This window comes from Lissotriton helveticus, chromosome 6, assembly GCF_964261635.1.
Source record: "Lissotriton helveticus chromosome 6, aLisHel1.1, whole genome shotgun sequence".
Taxonomy (NCBI): domain Eukaryota; kingdom Metazoa; phylum Chordata; class Amphibia; order Caudata; family Salamandridae; genus Lissotriton; species Lissotriton helveticus.
Genome location: NC_136067.1, coordinates 2,050,256,855 through 2,050,280,775, shown reverse-complemented (window position 1 = coordinate 2,050,280,775; position 23,921 = coordinate 2,050,256,855). Strand labels below are relative to the sequence as shown.

Genomic DNA, 23,921 nt, shown 5'->3' with positions numbered 1-23,921 from the left:
GGTCTCTCCCCTGCACTCTCAATCCATCACTATGGCAGAGTCATCATCGCTTCCTTACATCTGTCTCTCCCCCTCACTCACAATCCATCACCATGGCAGAGTCATCATCGCTTCCTTACATCGGTCTCTCCCCCACACTCTCAATCCATCAATATGGCTGACTCAATCATCTCTTCCTTACATCGGTCTCTCCCCCACACACTCAAGCCATCAACATGGCCGACTACATCATTGCTTCCTTACATCGGTCTCTCCCTTACATCGGTCTCTCCCCCACACTCTCAATCCATCAACATGGCCGAGTCATCATCACTTCCTTACATCTGTCTCTCCCCCTCACTCACAATCCATCAACATGGCTGAGTCATCATCGCTTCCTTACATCTGTCTCTCCCCCTCACTCACAATCCATCACCATGGCAGAGTCATCATCGCTTCCTTATATCGGTCTCTCCCCCACACTCTCAATCCATCAATATGGCTGACTCAATCATCGCTTCCTTACATCGGTCTCTCCCAGACACTCTCAATCCATCAACATGACCGAGTCATCATTGCTTCCTTACATCGGTCTCTCCCTCACACTCTCAATCCAGCAACATGGACGACTACATCATTGCTTCCTTACATCGGTCTCTCCCCCACACTCTCAATCCATCAATATGGCTGACTCAATCATCGCTTCCTTACATCGGTCTCTCCTCCACACTCTCAATCCAGCAACATGGCCGACTACATCATTGCTTCCTTACATCGGTCTCTTCCCCCACACTCACAATCCAGCAACATGGCAGACTACATCATTGCTTCCTTACATCGGTCTCTTCCCCCACACTCACAATCCAGCAACATGGCAGAGTCATCATCGCTTCCTTACATCGGTCTCCCCCCCACACTCTCAATCCATCAATATGGCTGACTCAATCATCGCTTCCTTACATCGGTCTCTCCCCCACACTCTCAATCCATCAACATGGCCGAGTCATCATCGCTTCCTTACATCGGTCTCTCCCCCACACTCTCAATCCATCAACATGGCCGACTACATCATTGCTTCCTTACATCGGTCTGCCTCCCACACTCACAATCCAGCAACATGGACGACTCCATCATCACTTACTTCCATCTCTCTCCTCCACTCTCAATCCATTATTTCTTCCAAAGTCCTTTGATTCCTAGCCATAAGGTCCTGAGGCACAAGCAGCTTGTCAGGACCCCTAGCACCTATATTTTCCAAAACATGCTAAAAGTACATGATTTTACTGTAACCATGGACCCCTATAACCAGCCGCTGTCCGTGCAGGTAACAGTGGTGGGGTAGTGGGGCAGGGTTAGGGTGGATTTCGAGTGACGACGCAGAGGAAAAATTATTTATTTATTTGATTTTCCCTCTGCATCATCCCTCAAAATCCCCCCTTATCAGGCCCCACTGTTGTTACCTGTGTGGATCGCGGCTGCCTATAAGCCAAGAGAAAAAGTAGACCCACCATCTTTCCTTCTGCATATCGATAACTTCATTTTGTACTGAAATGTTCATACAATACAGCACAGTGTGGGGGAATCCATGTGTCCACAGGTAGAAAGACAGCACCCTGAAGTAATCTATCGAGTGGATTTATTTCCGGAAAAACCAACAAGTTGATCCTGACATTTTAAAAACTAGATTTCAACATCTGGTTGCAAAGACGGGTTAAATGTGAAAATGTAGAATGTTTTTCTAACTGGATAGGCTTCTAGTGCTCAACCGAGTGAAGAGTTCTGCCCTTTTCACATCTTCGGAAGGTCCAACTACCCATACCTATGGACCAGTGCTGGTGGTCAACCCAGACACCAGGATATCTTTCAAATGTTTACGACTTCTGTGAAGATTCTTACCATGCAGGACTAGGACTACAAGTAAGTAACCTTTTCTCCTTGCTCTTAGGGGACCATTATTTCCAGGCAAATGTTTGCACTCTTCCTGCAGTGATCACATTGCTCCCTGTCTGTGCCATTTCCAAATACCCACAGAAGGGCAGTGGAAGTCTTGCAAACCCAGATCGCATTCTCCATCCGTTCTTTAATTTCCACAACCTCGGCTTTTGTAGTATGGCAATAAATGGATGACTGTGTTAAGGCACGGCTAGAAATGGCAGCGTAGGTGCCATTAACACAGTGCAAGGGACCCACTCTTGTTGTTGTTTAAAACTGGCTCTACTGCCCCTTCCTAGTAATGATTGGCACCTCCATGTTGACCAGAAGTTTCCAGGACAGCCATTTCCCCTTGATGATGACAGGTCAAGATAGAGTGGAATGAAGCCATTCATCCACCTGAAGCCTAGGAGACTTTTTAAATATAGTGAAATGTGTGCTGCTTTGAACAAGGTTATTTGGTCCAAGGTCTTTGTTCTTTTTTGGTTGCAAATTCTGATAGTGTGCAATCGAGCCTTCGCCGGATCAGCACCAAGAATATGGAACTCCCTCCCTCCTGACATCAGAACAATCCCCGCCCTTGCACGCTTCACAAAAGAGGCCAAATCCTTCCTCATGGGTAAATTCCTTGGCTAAACCTGCTCGTCAGCTACCTAAGAGACTATTACCTCATCCTGCGACTTTGTACAGTACTCATGTGACTTCCTGCCGATTGTATGTCTCTTGTTCTCTGTAAAATGCCCCGATGTACAGTCTCTCCTTCCCCAAATGTATAGTATTGCTGGAATCCCCTGCCTACCTTATGACCCCTCAATTTCTGTAAGCTCTATGATGTACAGGTCCTATGATATACTACGCTCTATACTACCGTTTGACTATGTAAAGCGCTCTGATACCCTCACAGGTCAAGTTTGCGCTCTATAAAACCTTAAAATAAATAAATAAATAATAAATGCATGAAAGTGAAGTGTGCATTAAAGCTCTTAGTACATCCCACTAGTCTTGCAGTCTGGATAGTGTCCTCTTGACCGCTCTACTCACCCTGCTCCCAAAGATGATGTGTGCTACCCATGAGTTGAGTTGCTGTTGCTCAGTTTAATGGAAGGCTCACATAATCCGTCACTATACTGCCTCACCCTTTCCTCTTAGCATCTCTCCTCTAGCTGGCAGATCCTGATTGCTCTGGCAAATATGCTTTTTCACATTTACTGTGATGATGTTCACAATAGAGTTGGCACTACCAAACCAAACCCCCCCCCCTCCTCGGCCCCCAACCTGCCTCCCCAAATCACTCAGCATGCGCCCTCTTACCTGTTGGACATCCTCAGTCCTCAATGCCCCTTCATTTTCAGATGTTAACATATGCTACCAATGTTACTGCTTCCTTGGTGGCATATAAATACGGGTAAGGGGCTAGAAATGGGTCATATGCCAAAGCAAAAAGATCCAGTAATTGAAGGGCAAAAGAGCACGCCCCCTCCCTGCATTCTGTTTCAAAGTTAGGGCATTTATTGTGGTATAATCATTATTAGGGCATCTGAAGTAGGCCGCCATCACAGTCCTCACGTAGATGACCTCCTTTGTTTTGGTTCATGATATAAGTAATGTTCTGTTAAACAACATCTTCACGTCAACCCTGAGGCTTGCATTTAGTAGAGTAGTCACTTTCTATGGAGAAGGTCTGAGGGTGAAATATACAATTTATCACAACTTCAGTATCCTTTTCTGCAGATAATAGCATCTCTGAATGTAATTCTGTAAGACTACGAGACTGATCGTGGAAAAATAGTTCATAGCTCTCACTCAGGAGCAGAAAGGTCAGTTCTAAAATTACGAAAAGCAGGCCTGCTACCCACCCCAGTGGGGCAAAGGTTTAGGTGATCTGGATGAAAGAGCTCATTTTCGTCATTTTGTAGTAATACGCCGTCTTAGCTATGTAAGGCCAAATCCTCTTCATTATATAGTTTTCAAGGTATATGTCTCCAGTACTTGGATCCTGGTCCCTGGATCTTGGTTCTTTTTTTAGCTGCATCTCACGTCTGTGTTTCTAGTGCGCAGTGTCACAGGGTCCTTACCACTGGGGATGCATGGCATCTTTCGTTGGTGTTCTTTGTTATAGATCCAGTCTCCAGGGTTCACTGGACTCCTTTGCCAGAGCCTGCAATATCTGCAAGTGAAGACTTCCAACACATTTGATTGGAGGTTGACAGTAATTCAACTAAACATCATCAAGCAAATGAATATTCAGTATTGAGGAGAGCACTGGTGGAGAGGCCGGAGTTCTCACAGGCCTGCCTCTGACAATCTCACCTGGGCTCGGGACAGGTTTTTTGTTCCTAATAAATCATATAATTATTAAAGATAGGAGTAAGGCGTCTGGCCAGCAGCCTCTTCGCAAATCTTAGCTATCTTGTTTTTGAGCACCCCTGTCTGTCTCTACACAACCCCTGCTGATTGTGGGTGGTAAGGAAAGTGAACATTGTAAAGAATCCCGAGGCATTTACACATTTCTCTCAACATCTCGTTATAGACTGACTTTCACCATCACTATTGAAACCGAAGGCAACAACAACCCTTGGAATGAAGTCTGTCAACAATACATTTGTCACTGTTGTGTCTGTCGTAGCACAGAGGTGTGCCCCTACTCTCCCAGAAAACATACAAACAAGTGCATATTTGTTTTTCAGGCATATAGGCATCTATACATTGACAAAGGTCTCCACGGCAGGGATGGGCGGCTTGTGTGGGTTTTGCCTTTCCCACATTATGAGCCTGTCAAATGGCACCGGTGATACATTTTGTTGTGCTGCTCAGGAAACGCAAACCAGCAGTGATCACCCCTCCTTTGCTCACACCCTTCATTCCAGATGCACATGAGCAAGTTAATGGGGTGGGACTCTGGACACTACCAGACTGCCGTTCTAGAGTGCCTTAGATGACCCATGGCTAATTTACATCTATCTTTCTCGTTGTGTTTTCTCCCGATTTGGCGCCACATTTTTCAATGCAGCAATGTCCTATAAGGAGGCCTTTGAGGATTCGCCTTGGGATGAGAGTGAGAGCATACCATAAACCGAGCATATTCATACATAACTTCATCATGGGTGTCTTGTTGGGCTGTATATTTAATAACAGCCTCACTGGGCAAGTGAAAAGCATCCAACAGGGCTGCCTGCCACTTAGGAACCATTGACAGACAGACCGACAAGACACACTCACAGTCACGTAGTGCAAACATGACCCTTGAGGGGATCAGTGCACTTTGCAAGTGGTCAAGAAAGGAGAAACGGGTAACGCAAAACAACAACATAATCATATTCGAGACCGGTACATGATGTAGTCACTATCAAAGTAAGGGTAGAAAACCCCCACAAGGACCAGGCCGGCAAATCCACGAACAAGGACATAACGGGCGAGTATTTAACACAAGTGTAGACACAATGCCATATCGTGGCCCCATTTGTAGAATTTGTGGGTTCTAGGTCAGACGTGTTAATTACTAGCATTTTAACTTTTTTTAAATGTTGCAGATGAGAGGTTGGTCTGATTTCAGACTGTAGGGAGTTCCAAATTCTCAGGCAATACCAGAGAAAGCCTGTTTTGATTTCAACATTAAGGTGGCGTTGCTTCTAGAGTATTTGCAGTCAGCAGAGAGCTCCAGTTTTTGTGCAAGGTACATCAGGGTGTTGAAGTTTAGGGCTTTATGGATAAAGCAGGCAATTTTTAATTGCATCCTTGGCTCATAAAGGAGCCAGTTTAGGGATTTCAGAACAGGAGTGATGTGGTTGTATCTTTTCGATCCTGTATTACGTCTTGCAGCAGAGTTGAGGGGCCCTTATTGGAGACAGCTTATATCTAGGTGGGACGCAGAGTTGCACTTCCATAGTCCATCCTGGAAATCACTAGGGCTTGAACAGCTGACTTGAAGTCATTGGGGGGGGAGGAAGGGTTTTATTTTTCTTAAGATGTTCATTTGGAAGTTCACTCCTGTAGTGGCTGAACTGATGTGTTCATGCATGTTCAGGTTCTTGTCTACGGCTATTCCCAGTGATCTCATAGTATCATAAATGTGTGGTAAGCCATTAGGAGCTGTCGGATACTTCATCCATTCTTCAATAACAGCTGACTGTTCGGTCGGGGTGATTATGAGGAATTCAGTTTTCAGCCCTTTTAATTTGAGATGGTTGCAAGTCAACCCTTTTTTATTTTTTGTATAGCCAGTGAAAATGTGCAGCAAACTTTGTTGCATACTGGGCACACGTTTTGGGTCCCTCCCCATTGGCCCCATAGTGCTGGATGCCTGCGTATATCTAGGGCTTCCTTCGAAGTCCCAGGCTAAGTCCCTGGGGCCACTATTTACTCGAAGCTGAGGCTCATGGGTGCCTGACCCTTACCTTTCCCGTCAGTGGTGACTTTCTTTCCGAGAGCTGAACTTTTCCTTACATATCCCTTCCAGGACTGTGCCTGACCTCAAGATGGCGTCTGGATAATCTGACAATCTTTGAATACACCTGATCACTATCCTGACAGCGGAGTCCGAGCAATATGTCCGACGCCCGGTGGAGCTGCTTTGTTCAGCTATTGAGGCTGTCGGCCTTGGTTCATCCCCTTGACTGTCACCTGCCCAGCTGGACTTTGGGCACAGTTTTCTCCCAGTCTCTGTCTCGCTCATTCCCCCCTCATCGTTTTCTGTAACTCTGCTTTTTTCTTGTCTCCTATTTATCTATCTATCTAGTTATCTATCTGACCTATGCCCGATAGAGCTACCTTGAGAGCTATAGGGGCGATTGGCTGTTGATTCCCTCCTCTGCCGTCACCTACCTAGTCGGTCATTGGGCAGACTTTCCCTTCGTCTCTCATACCTCTAACCCCTCTTCCTCTCCCTTCTCACGCCCCATCTCCCCCTTTCTGTTCTATTTTGTCTCTCCCTCTCGCTCTTTAAGGTGTCACACATATTTGATGTAACGTGTAATTGCTATCATTGTTGTAACATTGTTGATCCTTATGTAAAGCGCTCTGATACCTACGGGTTTAGTCAGCGCTATATAAAACTCATAAAATATAGAAATAATAATTTTTAGAAAATTATGTTCAGAGACTTGGTATATTCGGGGGAAGAGATTTTCATGTATAAAACCTATTAAAGGTGGCTATGCCCGGTATGTGCACATCCATCAATTGTATTTGGCAATAAGATCTATACTCAATACTCATAAGCAAAACAAACTAAAGGTCTTTGCAGTGGTGCCCACGTGGTGACCGCACTTAGCCACCTTGGTTGCAATGCTCAGTGCAGACTGTTACTATACAAACAATGGCACTGAAGCACACACACTGTAGTATCTATCCGATCCTTGATACGAGAGTCCGATTCAATCGTATACGATGTTAGATTCTTTTTTTTAATTCATAGATTATTCTGTACATATAATTTTTTAACAAGAAACAACCGACACGAGTTTCGTCCACCAGGACTTTTTCAAGGCTGCAAAACCACATATCTCAACTACTTTTTAGATTGTTCAAAGATATGTGAAAGAGACTATTAGTCATAGATTCCTTACCTTAGAATTAACCCCAGACTGTATCCAGAGAATTTTTCTTGAGCAGTGCAGTACCCCTGCGCTTCGGTAGGTGGCGTTGGTCGACTCCATGTTCGTTATTGGCGTCATGATTGCCTGAATGACGTTGCGGTATCTACTTAGACGCCGCACCTGCCCGCTGATGTCAGTTCTTTCTTTTTCCACGCCAGCCAGATCAGATCCGGAGCGAGCGGTTCCCTTAGTCACTTTTTGACTAACCCTTTTTCGACTTTTGTAGACATCTTTCTTGAGTTGTTTGACTCCTGGTGCACGTAGGGATGTCCCATTGAGGTATCGGCTTCAAGCCTTGTGATTCCGGTCACAAATTGATGTCGCTCGGTTACGGACCCACACTTCATGTGCCTGTGGTGTCTGGAGTGCGACCACGACCCGAAGTCGTGCTCTGACTGTCGGTCAATGAACCCGAAGTCTTTGCAGGAGCAGACCCTAAAGCTTCTGGGGCCCGGCAGTCATCTCTGCGCTGCTCGAGGTCCCAGTCGAGAGGGAGGTTGCTGGACCGGTCACTGAGTCACCACCACCATTCATCGTCGAAGTCTTCGTCTTCGGGTAAGCAAAAGCACAAGAAGAAGGTGAAGAAGCACTGTTGCTCTTTGCCTTCTCCCTGTCCGTCGGTTGACGGGGTGCGGAAGGTCATTGTCCTTCTGCTCCACCCATGGAGCCAGCTGCGACTGATGCAAGCTTCCCTCCCCTCCCGGGAGCCGGAGCGCCCCCTGCCCTTCTTCGTGCATTTTCCGAAGCTCTCCACTTCATCTTTGAGCAGGCCTACTCCGCCGGCGCGTCTTCGGGCCCCGCGGACTCAGCTGGGGGCTCTAGGCCTCCGATGCCAGCGGCTCAGGCCCTGGCGCCGCAGGGCCTCCAGGGAGCTAGGCCTCGATCCGGATCGGCGCCAGTCGACTTTATGACACCTCCCCTGGCACCGATTCCTTTGACACCTCCGCCGGCGGTTCTGTCCCCTGCCGGCATCGTCCTCGACATGGACACGGAGCGCCGGAGGTACTTTTGTACCGCTCATCCATCCCTGGTGTTTCTTTTCACCCTGAGTGGCAGCCAGAGGAGGGTGAGGAGGACTGGGAGGGGTCTCATGACCCTCTTGCAGACAAACTAGAAGAGCCGGACTGGCGAGAGGAGTTGGGTGAGACAAGTGGTCTTGAAATATCACCAGACCTTGGTATGCTTTCTCCCCCTATTTTGGCCACAGAGGAGGGAGCCTCCTATGCTGTGGTGTTGCGTAAGGCGGCTTAGGCCTGGACCTTGAGCTCCCTACAGTGGCAGTCAGGACTAGCCACCTGACTGAAGTGCTTCAGCCGGCAGCGGCCTCTTCGGAGCCCCTGCTGCCGTTCAATGAGGCCCTCACTGACATCCTTCTGGGCACTTGGTCCAAGCCCAGCACAGGGACTCCTATGGATAGGATGATTGCCCAATGCCACCGCCCGGCCCCGGGCAACCCAATTTTCCTCTCCCAACACCCTACCCCTGAGAGCTTGGTGATCCAAGCCGCAACATCTAAATGTGTGATCCCTACTGCTCCCCCAGATAGGGAATCCAAGAAGCTGGACCACCTTGGGAAGAAAATGTCTTCTTCCGCCGGCTTAGGACTGCGGCCGGTGAACATCGCATGTCTCTTGGGCCGCAACACCCACTCTTTGTGGGACATGGTTGCGCAAGTGCTGCCACAGTGCCCGGAGGAGGCCCGGACTGTACTCTACTGCGCGATCACAGAGGGTAGAGACGCAGCGAAGTTCGCCATTTGATGTGGGGTGGATACCGCTGGCCCGCTAGGTTGAACGATTTCTAGCCTTAAGCCGCTACACTGGCTTTTCCAGGAATGCCCAATCTACCCTTTTGGACATGCACTTTGATGGGCGCGGACTGTTTATCGACAAAGCGGACAGTGCGCTTGATCGCTTCAAAGTCTCTAGGACTACGATCAGATCCTTGGGTCTTGCAGCCACCTCTCGCTCCGTTCAGTCTGCCCTTTTCCCCTTTCGTGGCTAAGGAAAGGCTGCCCCATCACGTTCCACCTAGGTGCACAGGCTGCGCAAGCTACACAGCCTCTACGTGGCCGGGGACGTGGGACCCAGCACCGTGTGTCTGAGGACTAGCGGGCAGGCCAGTCCACCAGTACCCCATCTGCATCAGCCTCGAAACCTTTCTAGTCAGACCTTCAGGGCCACCAGTTGCCAGTGGGCGGCAGGATCCGCCATCACCTCCCCCACTGGCACATCATCACGTCGGACAGGTGGGTTTTGCAGATAGTCCGAAGGGGCTACTCCGTCCCCTTCGAGACTACCCCTCCATCCTTGCCACCAACACTCCATTGCATGTTGGAGGATCATTTGGCACTTCTCCATCAGAAAGTTACGGCTCTCTTGGCCAAGGGAGCTACCCAGTGAGTCCCTGTGCCTGAAGTAGGTTCTGGTTGTTATTCCTGGTACCCAAGAAGGACAAAGGCCTGTGTCTTACCTTGGATCTCAGGGACGTCAACCGCTTTCTTCCGGAAGGAGAAGATCAAAATGTTGACATTGGGTCAGGTCCGGTCTGCCCTTGACTCTGGAGACTGGATGGTAGTGTTGGACTTACAGGACGCCTATTTCCAACCCCGTCTTGCCAGCCCACAGGCGTTACCTACTGTTCACGGTACCACGAGCATTTTCAGTTTACTGTGTTCCCTTTTGGCCTTATCAGCGCCCCTTGGGTGTTTATGGAAGTGATAGCGGTGGTCGCAGCTCATCTGCGTGGATCAGGGGTTCCAGTCTTCCCCTATCTCTACGACTGGCTGTTGAGGGCGAGCTCGCCCCAGGGTGTCGTCTCTCACCTCCAGACTGCAACAAACTTCCTGCACTCACTGGGGTTCACTATCAGTGTGCCGAAGTCACACTTGATTCCCTCTCAGAAGCTCTTTTTCATTGGAGCAGTTCTGGAGCTAGCGCAGTTTTGGGCTTATCCTGCCGAGCAGCGAGTCCAGTATATTCATGCTATGATATTAATGTTTCAACCTCTATCCTGAAGTGGCTGGAAAGTCAGGGCATGTCCCTGGTGGTTCAACACCTGGCAGGTTCTCTGAACGCAAGGGCGGATTAACTCAGCTGCCGGTGCATGATGGATCAAGAATGGTATCTTCACTCGGAGGTGGTGCAAGGTCTCCTTCAGCAGTGGGGAAAGCCTTGGTTAGATCTGTTCGCCACCAAAGAGAACGTGCAATGTCGGCAGTTCTGCATGTTGGAATTTCCAAGGCGGCATTCGCTCTGTGACGCTTTTCATCGCGAGTGAAATTCTGCCCGGAGTGCTGAAGAAAATCAAGCACAACCGGGCCCAAGTCATTCTGGTGGCTCCGGATTGGGCACGAAGAGTCTGGTATCCCGAGCTCTTGAACATGGCCATCGATCCTCCGATCAGACTGCCTTTTTGGGAGGAACTTCTGTCGCAGCAGCTGGGGCTGGTCCTCCACCCGAATCTGTCCAGCCTCCACATCCTTGCATGGAGATTGAGCTGCAACAGATGACAGCTTTTGACCTTCTTCCCGAAGTCTGTAATGCTATCTTGGCAGCCAGGTGTCCCTCCACCAAAACGGTATACGCCTGTAGATGGAACAAATTTGTGGCATGGTGCACAGCAAAGGCTGAGGATTCCCTTTCTGCCCCACTTTCAGAGGTTCTCCTCTTAATTCTTTCCTTGGCCCAGCAAGGCTCTGCTCTTGGCACTCATAAAGGCTATCTTTTGGCCATTTCGGTCTTACTTTGCATTCCTGATCAGCCTTCTCTTTTCAAGTCCCCTATTGTAAATAGATTTCTTAAGGGCATTACTCACCTTTTTCCTCATTTTCCTTTCATAATGGCCCAGTGGGACTTGAATCTTGTCTTGACCTATCTTATGTGTGCTCCTTTCGTACCACTACATAATTGTTCTCTCAGACTCATGACTTTAAAGACCGCTTTTCTGGTTGCCATCACCTATGCTCGCAGGGTGAGTGTGCTTGAGGCTTTATCTTCTAAACCTGCTTTCCTTGCTGTCAATCCGGACAAGGTTGTCCTCCGAACAACACCTTATTTTCTTCCCAATGTGGTTACCGCTTTCCACATAAGACAGACCATCACTTTGCCTACCTTCTTCCTGCCTGCATCCTTCCAAGGAGAGACTCCACTGTCTGGATCCAAAACGTGTGTTATCATTTTATATGTATCATACAAAACAATTCCATGTGGACGATCAACTCTTTGTTGGCTATGTGGGCGCCAAGAAAGGTTGGGCATGCAAAAACGAACCATCTCCCGATGGGTCGTCCTTTGCATTCAAATCTGTTATTCCTTGGCAAAAAATTAGCCTTCGGTAGGGCTGCGTGCCCATTCCACCAGGGCGACGGCAGCCACTACTGCTTTGAGACGTGGAGTCCCCCTCAATGACATCTGCCAGGCAGCCACGTGGGGTTCACTCCACACGTTCACTAAGCATTACTGCCTGGAGCGTCAAGTCCGGAGAGACAACGTCGTTGGCCGTTCAGTTCTCCAGGATTTTCTAGTGTGAACTAGGTTCGCAGACCCACCTCCGGGGTTGGTATTGCTGGGGTATCTAGTCTAAGGTAAGGAATATATAACTAATAGTCTCTTTCAGATGAACAAGTTATTTACCTGCTGTAACGATATATTTGTAAGAGACATATATTAGTTATAGATTCTTTACCGCCCACCCATCCTCCCCGTTCTGTGAACTGACTTCTAGAGTAAGGGACTCCCTTTCAGGGCCCTAGTTTTGTGCACCAGTGGTCAGTGTCTTGCATGACTCTTCGCTTCTGGCGTGGAATGTCGTGTAAAAGAACTGACTTCAGCGCACAGGGGCGGCGTCATTGTAAATACCGCAACGATGAACGCGGAGTTGACCGACGCCACCTACTGACGCGCAGTAGTACTGCTACAGAAAAATTCTCTGGATCCAGTCTGACGCTGGGGGTAATTCTAAGGTAAGGAATCTATAACTAATATATGTCTCTCAGATATATTGTTACCGAAGGTAAGTAACTTGTTCATTAAAGCAACGTACGGTGATGGATAAAAAATCTAAGCCAATAGCAATCGCTTGGGCTGTATTCTTATCACTTGTCTATTTCAAAGATCAGGCTGTTCACCACAGTTTTGTAGTATGAATGATGCTGTTTACATGAGCCTCTCCATATCTGTGCAACTGATTGTGCCATTTTACGTCTGTGAAGCCAAGGTCTCTGGCAAAGAGTCAAACTCCGATGATGGATATTGATGGTGAACAAACCTTGGCCTTATCCATGCCACTCCTGAAAGTCGCTAATGATTGTATATTAGTGTGGGCTTTGCAAAGAAGATTTTCTGCATCACCACCAAGCTATACCAATAATGAGCTCTGAATTACTGTAGCTCAGAGTGGTTCTTAGTGCTGCATGAAATTCATATGTTTTCCAGCTATCCTTTATCTTGTCTTAAATCCAGAAGGATTCTTTGCCTTCAAGAGTTTTACCACCAGTTAGGCTCTTTGTCAGTTCAGCTGTCTGTTAATTTTAGGGCACTGCTACATCTTTGCCACCAACATCAGTTTGGCACTAGGCTTCATCTGTGCCTTACGTGCAAAGTTTAGGACTAGAATTTTGCCTCTAGTTCATTACCAAGATCCAAGTAATTTCATCTCCCATAGATAGTTGTTTGCACATTATTGTACAGCCACAAAAAATACCACAAAGTAAACAACCCATTATTCGAACGGTCGAAAGAGCTCAGGGAGTTGTGAATACCAAAAGCTACATTCAAGAGGAACGCTTGTTATCACTCGACACGGAGAAAGCAGTGATAACTCTGCAATATGATTAGCACCTAAATTGAAATATGGGGTGCATCATTTTTTGTTGGCTCATTCACTGTAGATTATATGTTTTCTTAACAATCTGTATCAGTGTTTTGCACTCCATAAACTAAGCGACTAATTATGTGACTGGGTTGGTCACATTATGTGCCATGTTTTACAAAAGCCTGCGTTAATGAAATTCATTTGATGCTATTAAATGAAAGCCAAACTGTCTATCACTCTGGCATTGATATTTTAACACAGTCATTTAAAAAGAGGCATAATGCAATAGAATACTCACGGTTTCTTGGCCATGTTTGCACTGACCAGTTTGTTGCATGTTAAGGGCTTTCTTTCAGAAAGCTGGTATTTGTAGGCATTACTTTGACATGCATTTATGTAATATGTGTCTGTCAGACCGTTGGAAACAGATTGTCTGTAATTCTACATTCTTATTTATAGTTTTTGAAATTATGTTGACTTAAATACTTAAAATTTGTTTTTTCTTTACCGTAGATCCATTCTACTCCAAATACACCATTTGCAAGGTAAGTTTTTCTTCGGTATGTTTGGGTTGGTTATTTATTTATTTTTCTACTTTTGATCATTCAGAGATTAATAATGCCTAGATTGGGAATTTCAAGCAGACACTGTCCGGTGTATTGCTACGGTTTAAATTTAACTGGTTGGTTTAAGTTGTGGTTCTAAAATTACTATTCAAAAATAGTTTCCTTAATAAATTATACAGTGTATTTAGACCTACTTAATTCTATTACAGATTAACAGATATAAATAAGGTAATAGACATGTAGTTCAAGATTTGGCGGGTGGTACTAGGTTCCCCATTTAAGTGTGAGTGGTAAGTGTATTATGTATAACTTTTTAATGCTGGTGTTTGTGTTTTCCAGCATTGTATCTTCTTTCCTACATGCAAAGTAAGAAAGAATGTACTTACTGCTAGGCCAATTTTTCAGCATTGATATCTTTCGTAGATTAACTTGTTTGACTTATTCCCCACTTTTGAACTGGAGGCTGCATGGTTAATAAACTGTAGCAGTGTATTTAAGTTTCGAGACAAACTCATAGAAAACATTTTCGTTAAAAGCCCATTCACCTCATTAGAAAAGACCAAATGTCCAAACAATGAGTTGGACAGACCTGAACTCCAATCCTCCATGGGCTACTGTAAGTCAGAATTTGAACCTGAAGTCCTATTAAAGAAAGTTCGTTTCAGAGTTCTGTTCACAATCACATTTTCTTTCACTTCAGGTAATCTTGGTACACTTTCCACTGGTTACTTGTGCTTTTTAGGGCAGTTCTTCTCATGAAGTGACTGTTCTTAGATTCTAGCTCAGGTCAATGTAATTTTTGTTTCCTTCACAAAATAGATGTATCCAAAAAACCCTTTACAGATCTGTGTTCATCTAAAAGACCATTTGATACAGAAATCTCATGGTGAGGATCCATTTGTGACTACTACCAGCCCAGTGTAAATCCACAAACTGAAGAAGACCAGGAGGAGGAGCAGTACGAGCAAGGCAGAGATAAAGAAGACCGGCTGAACGGGTTTTAGGAAGACAAGGGAGTTGAAGACTTTCACTGGGGATATGGTGCCCATGATAAATGATCCCACAACAAACATTATGAAGAGTCCCAGTCAGCTCATGCTAAGGCTCACTGTGAATTTGATAAATGAATTGCATCAGATGATATCAGATCATTATGCCAGGTTCTCACCTGTTTCTGATCCTACAAGATGTCCAGCTTCCCAACTCCAAATTCTTATTGAGACCTAGAGCGGCTTATACACCTATGCCTCAAGCTCCGCAACCTCCAGTGGAAATTAATCGGATGCCGCCACCACAACCATGGCACACGATGTGCTGATGACCAAGAAGAAAGGAATCTTTTAGAGAACATTGTAGGTTCTTCAGATGATGGGATGACTGCATTGCACCCACTACTTTGGAGCCATTCTACCCCATACTTGTTCTCTACTTGATTACATTGTTTGATTCTATAATGTTCAAACCCAAATTAAGATTGGCACATCGTCTCTCATCTCTTATTCGAATTCAAGCCAGGCAAATGTTTGAGGGGTTCTCTCTCATCATTTACGTGCATGATGTAGTGTCGGGTAACTTTACCTACTAGTTTAAATGACTTGCTAGTAGACCTGAAACTTAGGTACTCAAGAGTCTGATTGTCATTACTAGTGATAGTTGATAACAGTAATTCATAAATCATACCCATCTGTGAAGATCCATGTGTAGACTCCTTGTAAATGCGAACACCGTGCACGATATAACCCAAATTACACGTGGCCACAAATAAGTATTCCAGCTACTTACTGTGTACTTAAATACAGTTATTACAAGTTTTTGTCCCCCAAAATAAGAAATCACATTTGAACTCAGGAACACCAGGTCCAACTCTGGAGGTAGATTCCCAATTACAGAGACAGATCTGCTCCCATTTACCACCTGCTCTCTGCATGTAGTGAATTGGTTCGGAGCAAGGGGGCACTGTGGTTTTAGGAGGGCATCACAAGGCAGGCGAGGCTGTAAGCTGGCAAAAGGGACCATTCTGTGCTCTGCCTATGCCCTTGGAGAGGGTCAGGCAGGGACTGGTGGGCAGGGTTAGACTGTGATGCCACCTTATTTTGGAAAATGGACCACCAGGGCAAACTTTAAAGTCCTCTTTAAAACTAACTTTAAAAGTACTCAGGTGTTTCCTGCATGTTCTTGTCAGTTCTTCTACAGTCTCTTTTGGGTCCTTTTCATAGAGAAAACTTTCCTTTTCAAACAACATTCCTTGTAAATGCTAGTTTTCAGGATCATACTTTGGATGTTTTCCATACCGAAGTATTTAAACTTTCCTTCACTGATTCCCTTGTGAAGCAAGTGCTACAGCCAAAATGTCTTTAGTGTGCCAAATGAAACCATTAGAGATGATGCGACTGCATATCACCCATAACCTAGATTTTATCTTCAACTATACTGTGTCAAAAAAAGAGTTTCATGTGCACCCTTTTGCTGTGCTTTCCAAAACAAACTGCATTCATTATTAGCTCACACAACCATGCTATCACATTTGAGAAATTGCTTACCTGTTGTACAGGCATTCCCTTTTGTTTGAGTTCTAGAAAACACTAGTCCACCATAATTAAACAACCGCATACATTTTCACCTGCCTGACAGACCCCTTCGCTCTGTCTCATTCGCCCATATCCCCTGCATCTACAAGAGCTGAACAGGAGGTAGTTAGTTTACATATGTTGCACCAAAAACATGGAACTGCCTCCCACAAGACATCAGAGCCTCCTCCTCACTTCTTGAGTTACACAAGAAGCTGAAGACCTGGCTCTTCGAATTATTCTGAGAGGACACTCACCTACACACCTGCTCAAGCTCACAGATACCCTTGCGGGTGATTAGTGCGCTATACAAATAGACATAACCTATTAAGATGATGCAGACCCTTGCTTTTGTTCCATCCATGATACCTGGTTTAGGCAAGAGCTATTGAACGGCTAATAACCCCCCAGTCTCTTTGACAGGACATCCATGTGCCAACTCTGTTGTTATACAGGCCGCGCAGCATTAGTCCTTAGTCCCACAGCTCTGCATGGTTCCTCCTGACAGAAAAGGGATGAACACATGTGGTTACCATGGCGGCTACCTCCATCTAAGCTGCTAACTCCCTATTTGGATGTACTGTCTGGAGTAAAAGACAAGAGACAAAAGTCATCATAAAAGAAGTCAGACAACAGCAGCGGCATTTGATGGTACAACAGCATCCACTTGTTGTACCAGATTATAGGAGCCACAGTTCTGAGCTGCCAGGAGTGGTTACGTTAAAAATTGTTTTACCCTAAGGTGCAACAACTGATATTGGATATGCCCTTAGATGCACAACTCCTTGAAAGGTGTCATGTGGATGATGTATTACAGTCAAATCTGATAAGGATGTGGCCTATCTGCCAGGATACTGCAGTACAGTAAAGAAATTCTGGTTTGGGGTGAAGGAGGCAAAGTTATGTCATTTTAGAGAGCAGGCCTGCCACAAAGGTTTTAGCAGTAACAAATGCCTTATTTAAATTAGTCCTACTATCTGCCCCAGCAACATTCAGCATCCTTCTCTTCCTGTGGCAAGCAGCAGTATTGCATGGGAGGTGTAGGGTGTGTGACCATTGACATGCTGCAGGCCTTGGCCACTTCAATACCATTCCTGCTTCATCAAGCCTGTGAGGGGGAGAATCTCCACTTTCTGTCATCAATGGGGAACAATTACGTCTGATAAGTGGTTATTAGATGTAGTCCATAGTTATTACATTTAGTCCACTCAAATGTATGCAATGACCACCACCCACCCTGCCATGGAAAACCACCCATCACCTACCACGGAAGCTGATCCACTAACAAAGACATAGGACTTAATTCCGCTCCAGCCGGATACTACCTTGGCAGCCATTTTGGTACTGGCAGAATTTCTGTATATAATTAAAACTAAAACCTGATCTCTTACTTTCTCACTGGATCGGATTTACGCAGAAGAATCTGTGTACTCTATCTCCAGAAGCATATGCAGTAAATTAAGACGCGATCTCTCTATTCTGAAAGATGGCAGGGCACCATCTAAAACCAGAAGGATTGAACTCTTACTCAATATTTTACCCTACCAGTATGTCAAAAAATTCTTCCAAATCCTTTAAACAAAAAATTCTCAGAACTAACCCAGAAACTTTAATTCTGGATCCATCTGTTAACGTAAAAAAAGGCGTGATCATTAATGATTTTATTTTCTTTACAAACAGAATGGCCAGATGGAGAAATACACTAAGTAACTCTCTAAATATTTAGGAATCAAAGAATATTCCCTATGGAACTAAATTACTCATTGTTAGACCCGGCTTCCTGGGCACCAGGGCACTCAGGGGTAACTGCGCTCCAATCGCATCAACTGGAGTGTTCCCTCACTGGTGTCCTGGGGCCTCAGTACCAAGGGACCCAAAACTGGATAACCAAGTACTCCTCTCCAGCACTTGACTCTCTCAGGGTAGCGAGACAGAGCAGTCCAAGGCTTACTCAAGGAGGTGAGGTGGGGTTAGACATTCAGAATACAGTGTAAGCCGTACCACCAGCTGATAAACTCAATGTCCAGTCAGTGCTTTACTTTTTTATAAAAGAAAAGTACTTTAATACACATAAGATAATTATTCTACACATAAAACTAGGATAAACAGTGAAAACCAGAAGTCTCTACAAACCTCTGGGGGCAGAGTTCTGACCCCACACAGTATTATAGCGCCTAGACGCCAAGCACTATAAAAACACAGTTAACATGAAAACACACAGTAAGCATTGCATATTACAGATCATGTTACACAGGGCTGTTCTCATTCACTTGAGCCTTGATACCAAACTTTGTATTGAAAGGATATATTTTCAGCATATGATGTGAAGTTAAATGTTCGTGATCAGCCCTATAACCCCCCACCCAAAGCAACAGAAGTGCCCTCCCATTGTGAGTGAGGACACCGCTCTAGTGGTGTCAGGGATCTGATCACAGGTGCCGGATGTCTTGGCACAGTTTACTGGAGTCCCACTAGTCCAGTAGCCACTGGCTAGCTGTAGGAGGGTAGTGGCTGGACAGAGTGCCAGTTCACCCTGATACCCTCAGAGATCACAAAAAAGAAAGGTGGGGGCCTGCTTCACTGGCCTCTATTCCCAGTTACTGCTTGTACAGGCTCCCACAGCGCAAGGGAGGAGCCTAGAGGGGATTTGATCTCACCTTCAAAGACTAGAATCAAGCATCCTCCTCTCTGGCTCTCGTCATGTGCTGCAAGCCTCTTTCCACCAGCTTTTCTTGATGTGCCACAAGCTTCTTTCCACACCTTGGGTGATGTGCCGCGAGCTTCCTTTCCACACCTTGGGCAGCTGTCTGTAATTTCCTTGGTCCAAAGCGCAGGCTCTGCCAAGCCCCACAGAACAGCTGGTCCTTAATGTTGCTGATGCCTTCCTTCCAGACCGCAGTGAACAGAGTCTTATCTCCTGCCTTCACACCGCGGGGTCACGGCTGACTAACTTCAGAGGGCTCTGGTGTGGCCGCTCGTCAGTCATAGACCAGTCTTGAACAACAGCTGACCACTCCGGCCAGACTTTTATCACCTCTGATTGATAGGCTCATCCAATCAGAGGGTCTGCTACTTTTGCATCCTGAATACACCTCCAATCACAAACCATTCACCGTGTGTTCAATGCATGGGTAAAGCATGTACCAGGTCCTGTTCTGGTATCAGGCTGTGCAACTCCCTAGAGAGGAATTTTAATTAACTCCAGCCCAGGAGGCCCTGACCAGTGGGGGAGGGTCCTCTCCACACAGTTAGTGCAGCTAAACCCAGATAAGAGCTGATTGTCTCCCCCAGCCCACCAGGCCTTTCCAAGGAAATAGGGAGGGGCATGGGGGAGCTGGGATGTCCAGCAGAACAGCTCGCATTCCTCACACTGGCTCAAATCACCATCCTTCCCCTGTACACCCACAGGCTCTCAACCATACATCAGTCAGACAAAGGCAACAGGCCCACAGGCATGGCAAACTGCACAGACTTGGTCAGGAGGGTGCCTAGGGACTCACCCCTCCTGACTATAGATTTATTGCTGCCACCACTGTCAGTCTACCACAGCCTTAATAGAGAGGGCAGTAGCCACTGTGAGAAGTTGGCCTGATATATGATGCTCACTAGTTCTAGTGGTACCTTGTATCAGTCCAAACAACCCTTATGGTGATTGGTTGTAAGTCAACCTTATAGACCAGCGATCCTAATGGTAGCATGGACAAAGCAGTCTTAGGCTAAACTCTTTTGGCATGTGAAGCCAGCTGTTTTACCACAATATAACCCCTTGAATACCAGATGAAAGGACACCACATAGGTTGTTATGAAAATAAACAGTATATTTATTAATAACAACACCTCTGAACTCTTTATGAGATCAGAGGGCTAAGCACATGACAATCTCTTACGAAAAATACTACAAGTTGCACAAAATTACAATTGTCCCCTAGGGACACGACAAACCATATACTAAGTAAGTGGAATGTGAGAGTCGATAAAAGGAATGGAGCTGTCCAGAGGCTGTAGGATCGATGGGACCACGCTACACTAACTTCAGGTAAGTAATAGGAGGCCCACGGAACGCGTGTGCAGAATGTGAACTCACACGCGAGATGCGTAACAACGTCTATGGACAGTACAGTTCAAGTAAAAGGTAAGTACGGACAATCCTGACTAGTTAGGACAACAACGACTCTGGAGTTGGACACTAGGACAGTTAGACTACCCTTGAGCACCGAAATGCTCTCGTTACCTCACCCACGGGCTGCGGGTGCATAGGTGCCAAAGTGTGTCGGGTTCTCGCGTTGAAGTCAATGGAGCCTGAAAGAAAAGATGCTGCAGGCGACCAGGAGGAAGATGTCCGGTGCGATCCAAGGGTGGATCGGTGAAGAAGAGGACCTGAAAGCAGAGGGGACAGTGTTCAAAGTCCCTAGCCAGTGACCGGTGTGGAACCAGGCGCTGTCGTCGCGATCAGGTGAAGAGTGGACGCTTGACTCTGCAGCAACGTGGACCAGGAGGTGTCTTCGACGACCAGGATGGAGGCACGAGCTGTCCCACGCAGGCTCTCACTGTCGGCGGTGTCGGATCCGGAATTGGAGTCAACAGGCCTTGGCAAAGGCAGCCCAAGCGGTGAAGGGAAAAGACGTCTGGTGCGGACTAGGAGAGTCCGGGGTGCCCCTCTTTTGGAAGGGAGCAAGGGCCAGTCTGGAGCAACCAGACCAGCACCAAAGATTCAAAGGTTCGTCGTCTAGGAGGCCACTAGCCAGCCGGCAAGTGACCAGACAACGCGTAGAGCAGCAAACAAGCAGAAGGGCCCCACGCAGATCTCGTGGATGCTGGAGGGCTGATCTTCGGTGCAGGTGCTGCTCGGGGCCGGGGCTTCTCAATCCCCAAAGCACTTGGTCGAGTTTACCTCGGGAGTCGTGCTGGAAGCGAAGTGCAGGTTCGTTCAAGATGGCCGGTCCCACGTGTCTCGTCACACCCACGGGTCTCAGCTTTGCTGCAGATGTGAGTTGAGGTCGGAGAGGTCTGGGAATCCGGGTCTCGTCGGGCTCTGAAGTCTGGATCCTCGAGGGAAGACGACAAAGTGAAGCCGCTGGACGCTTGATGGTGCCTGCAGTTGCAGGGTGGACACTCCCTGCCCACAAGGGAGATTCTTCAGTCTTCTGTGGAGCAGAACGTCGAAGGCCAGAGTTTCTTCTTGTTGAATAGTTCAGGATAATCTAATTTGGAATGGGACCAGCTCCTACCTTTATTCTCCTAAAGGGGGCTGCACTACTGACTAGGTCCCTCCCCTGGGTGGGACCAGGAAGGGGGGTGGCTACACCCCCTATCCTTTGTCCGGTTTCCCGCCAGAGCTGGGGCAGGGATGCCCCAGCAACTGGTTTGAACCGGTGTATACACAGGACACCTTGTGTGCCCCAGGCATGTCTCATTCCTTTCAGGCCTGTCCTACCCAATACACAAAATCCTGTCTGGGGTGGTGCTAGCACCTCCCAAGGCAGGAAACCCTTTGTCCAAGCCATCCTCGCTGGAAGGACTCCCAGCAGCAGGAGGTCAGACTTGTGTCTGTGGTGGCAGCATCCATTTTGTGATGCTGAGGCTCGAGTTAACTTTAACCGGGGTTCACAGTTACATACATGTCGTGTCCCTCTAGAAGGGTGGAATGCTACCCCCGTCGCCAGAATTGGCGAGGGGGTAGTATTCCAAATCGTATGACACCTTACTCGACATGTTTTGATAATGTTATACCAGAGTTAGCATTTAACCGCGAGGTTGATAATGCACTTAAGAGTATATGGTATAGCGTTATCATGGAACAGCTATTAGGACTTTGTTCCGCAAGCTGCAAACGGGCTCAGCTCATGCCAGAGCACCATCTCACATAATTCCAAGCACTCTGCCTTCAGGATTGATAAGGCCTTCCATAGGAGTGACTGATAGGAATATATATGTCCATTTTAGGGTTAGATATAGGTATACTATATCTACAGCAAAGGGTGCTTACACCACCTTGCCCCAGCTGTCATGCAGCCAGTTGTGTCAGATTTAGATGGCCAGCCAGGGGTGGCATAATACATGCTTCAGCCCCTGGTAGGCCCTGGGTACACCTATGCCCTGGGTACAGGGACTGATAAGGTGGCCCAGTACCAATTGGTAAATGCACCTAAGGTACATCGTTGTCAATTTAGAGAGAGAACAGCTAGGCTGTGGGTCTGATTAGCAGGCCCACAGCCAGGGAAAGTCGTAAACCAGTGAAGCAAAATGCAAAAATCTGGGGTGACCATAGGATTGCAGACCCCACTCTCCTACATAACCCCACCCCCCCAAACTTAGGGACATTAAACTAACCTTGACCAGGTGAGTCTTCCTGTTCTAAGTGGAAATACCTGGAGAGACCATCTGCATTGCCATGGTCAGTCCCTGGTCTGTGCTCCACTGTAAAGTCCATCCCCTGTAGGGAAATTGACCACCTAAGAAGTTTGGGGTTTTCACCCTTCATCTGATTTAGCCATAAGAGGGGCTTATGGTCTGTCTGAATCTTGAAGTGAGTTCCAAACAAGTATGGCCTCAACTTCTTCAGGGCCCAAACCACAGCAAATGCCTCACTCTCAATAGCTGACCAACATTTCTCTCTAGCGGTCAGCCTTCTGCTTATAAAAGCAATGGGCTGGTCATGACCATCAATATTCAGTTGAGATAGAACAGCTCCCACACCCAACTCAGATGCATCTGTTTGGACAATGAAGGTTTTGGAGTAGTCAGGACTCTTGAGAATAGGTGCAGTACACATGGCCTGCTTTAGGTCATCAAATGCCTTCTGACAGCTAACTGTCCACTGAACTTTCTTTGGCATTTTCTTGCTTGTCAAGTCATTAAGTGGTGTCACAATGGACCCATAATTTTTGACAAACTTCCTATAGTAACCAGACAGGCCCAAGAAAGCTCTGCCCTGTGTCTGGGTGGTTGGAGGAGCCCAGTCCTTTATGGCCTGTATCTTGCTCTCCAATGGTTGAACCTGGCCTCCACCCACAAGGTGGCCCAGGTACACAACCTGACTCTGCCCTATCTGGCACTTAGTAGCCTTGATAGTGAGGCCTGCCTTTTGCAGGGCCTCCAAAACTTTCCTCAGGTGGATCAGGTGATCCTCCCAGGTGGAGCTAAAGACAGCAATATCATCTAGATATGCTGCACAGAAGTCATCCAACCCAGTGAGAACTTAGTTCACCAACCTTTGAAAAGTGGCAGGTGCATTTTTCAAACCAAAGGGCATCACCACAAATTGGTAATGACCTTCTGGGGTAGAAAATGCTGTCTTGGCCTTGGCATCCTCAGCTAACCTGATCTGCCAATAACCAACTGTTAGGTCAAATGTACTTAAGAAAGTTGCAGAAGCCAATTTGTCTATCAGTTCATCTGCCCTAGGTATTGGATGGGCATCTGTCTTAGTGACAGCATTGAGACCCCTGTAGTCTACACAAAACCTCATC

General features: G+C 46.8%; 1 protein-coding gene across 2 annotated transcripts in view; it reads left to right on the top strand.

Annotated features, from left to right (window-relative positions):
- Positions 1–23,921, top strand: part of GTF3C2 (general transcription factor IIIC subunit 2) — a 718,613-nt gene that overhangs the window by 407,906 nt on the left and 286,786 nt on the right. For both annotated transcript variants that reach the window (XM_078650100.1, XM_078650097.1), the window contains exon 10: positions 13,833–13,864. In XM_078650100.1, the coding sequence (XP_078506226.1) occupies positions 13,833–13,864 (32 nt within the window). The remainder of the gene's footprint in view (positions 1–13,832; positions 13,865–23,921) is intronic.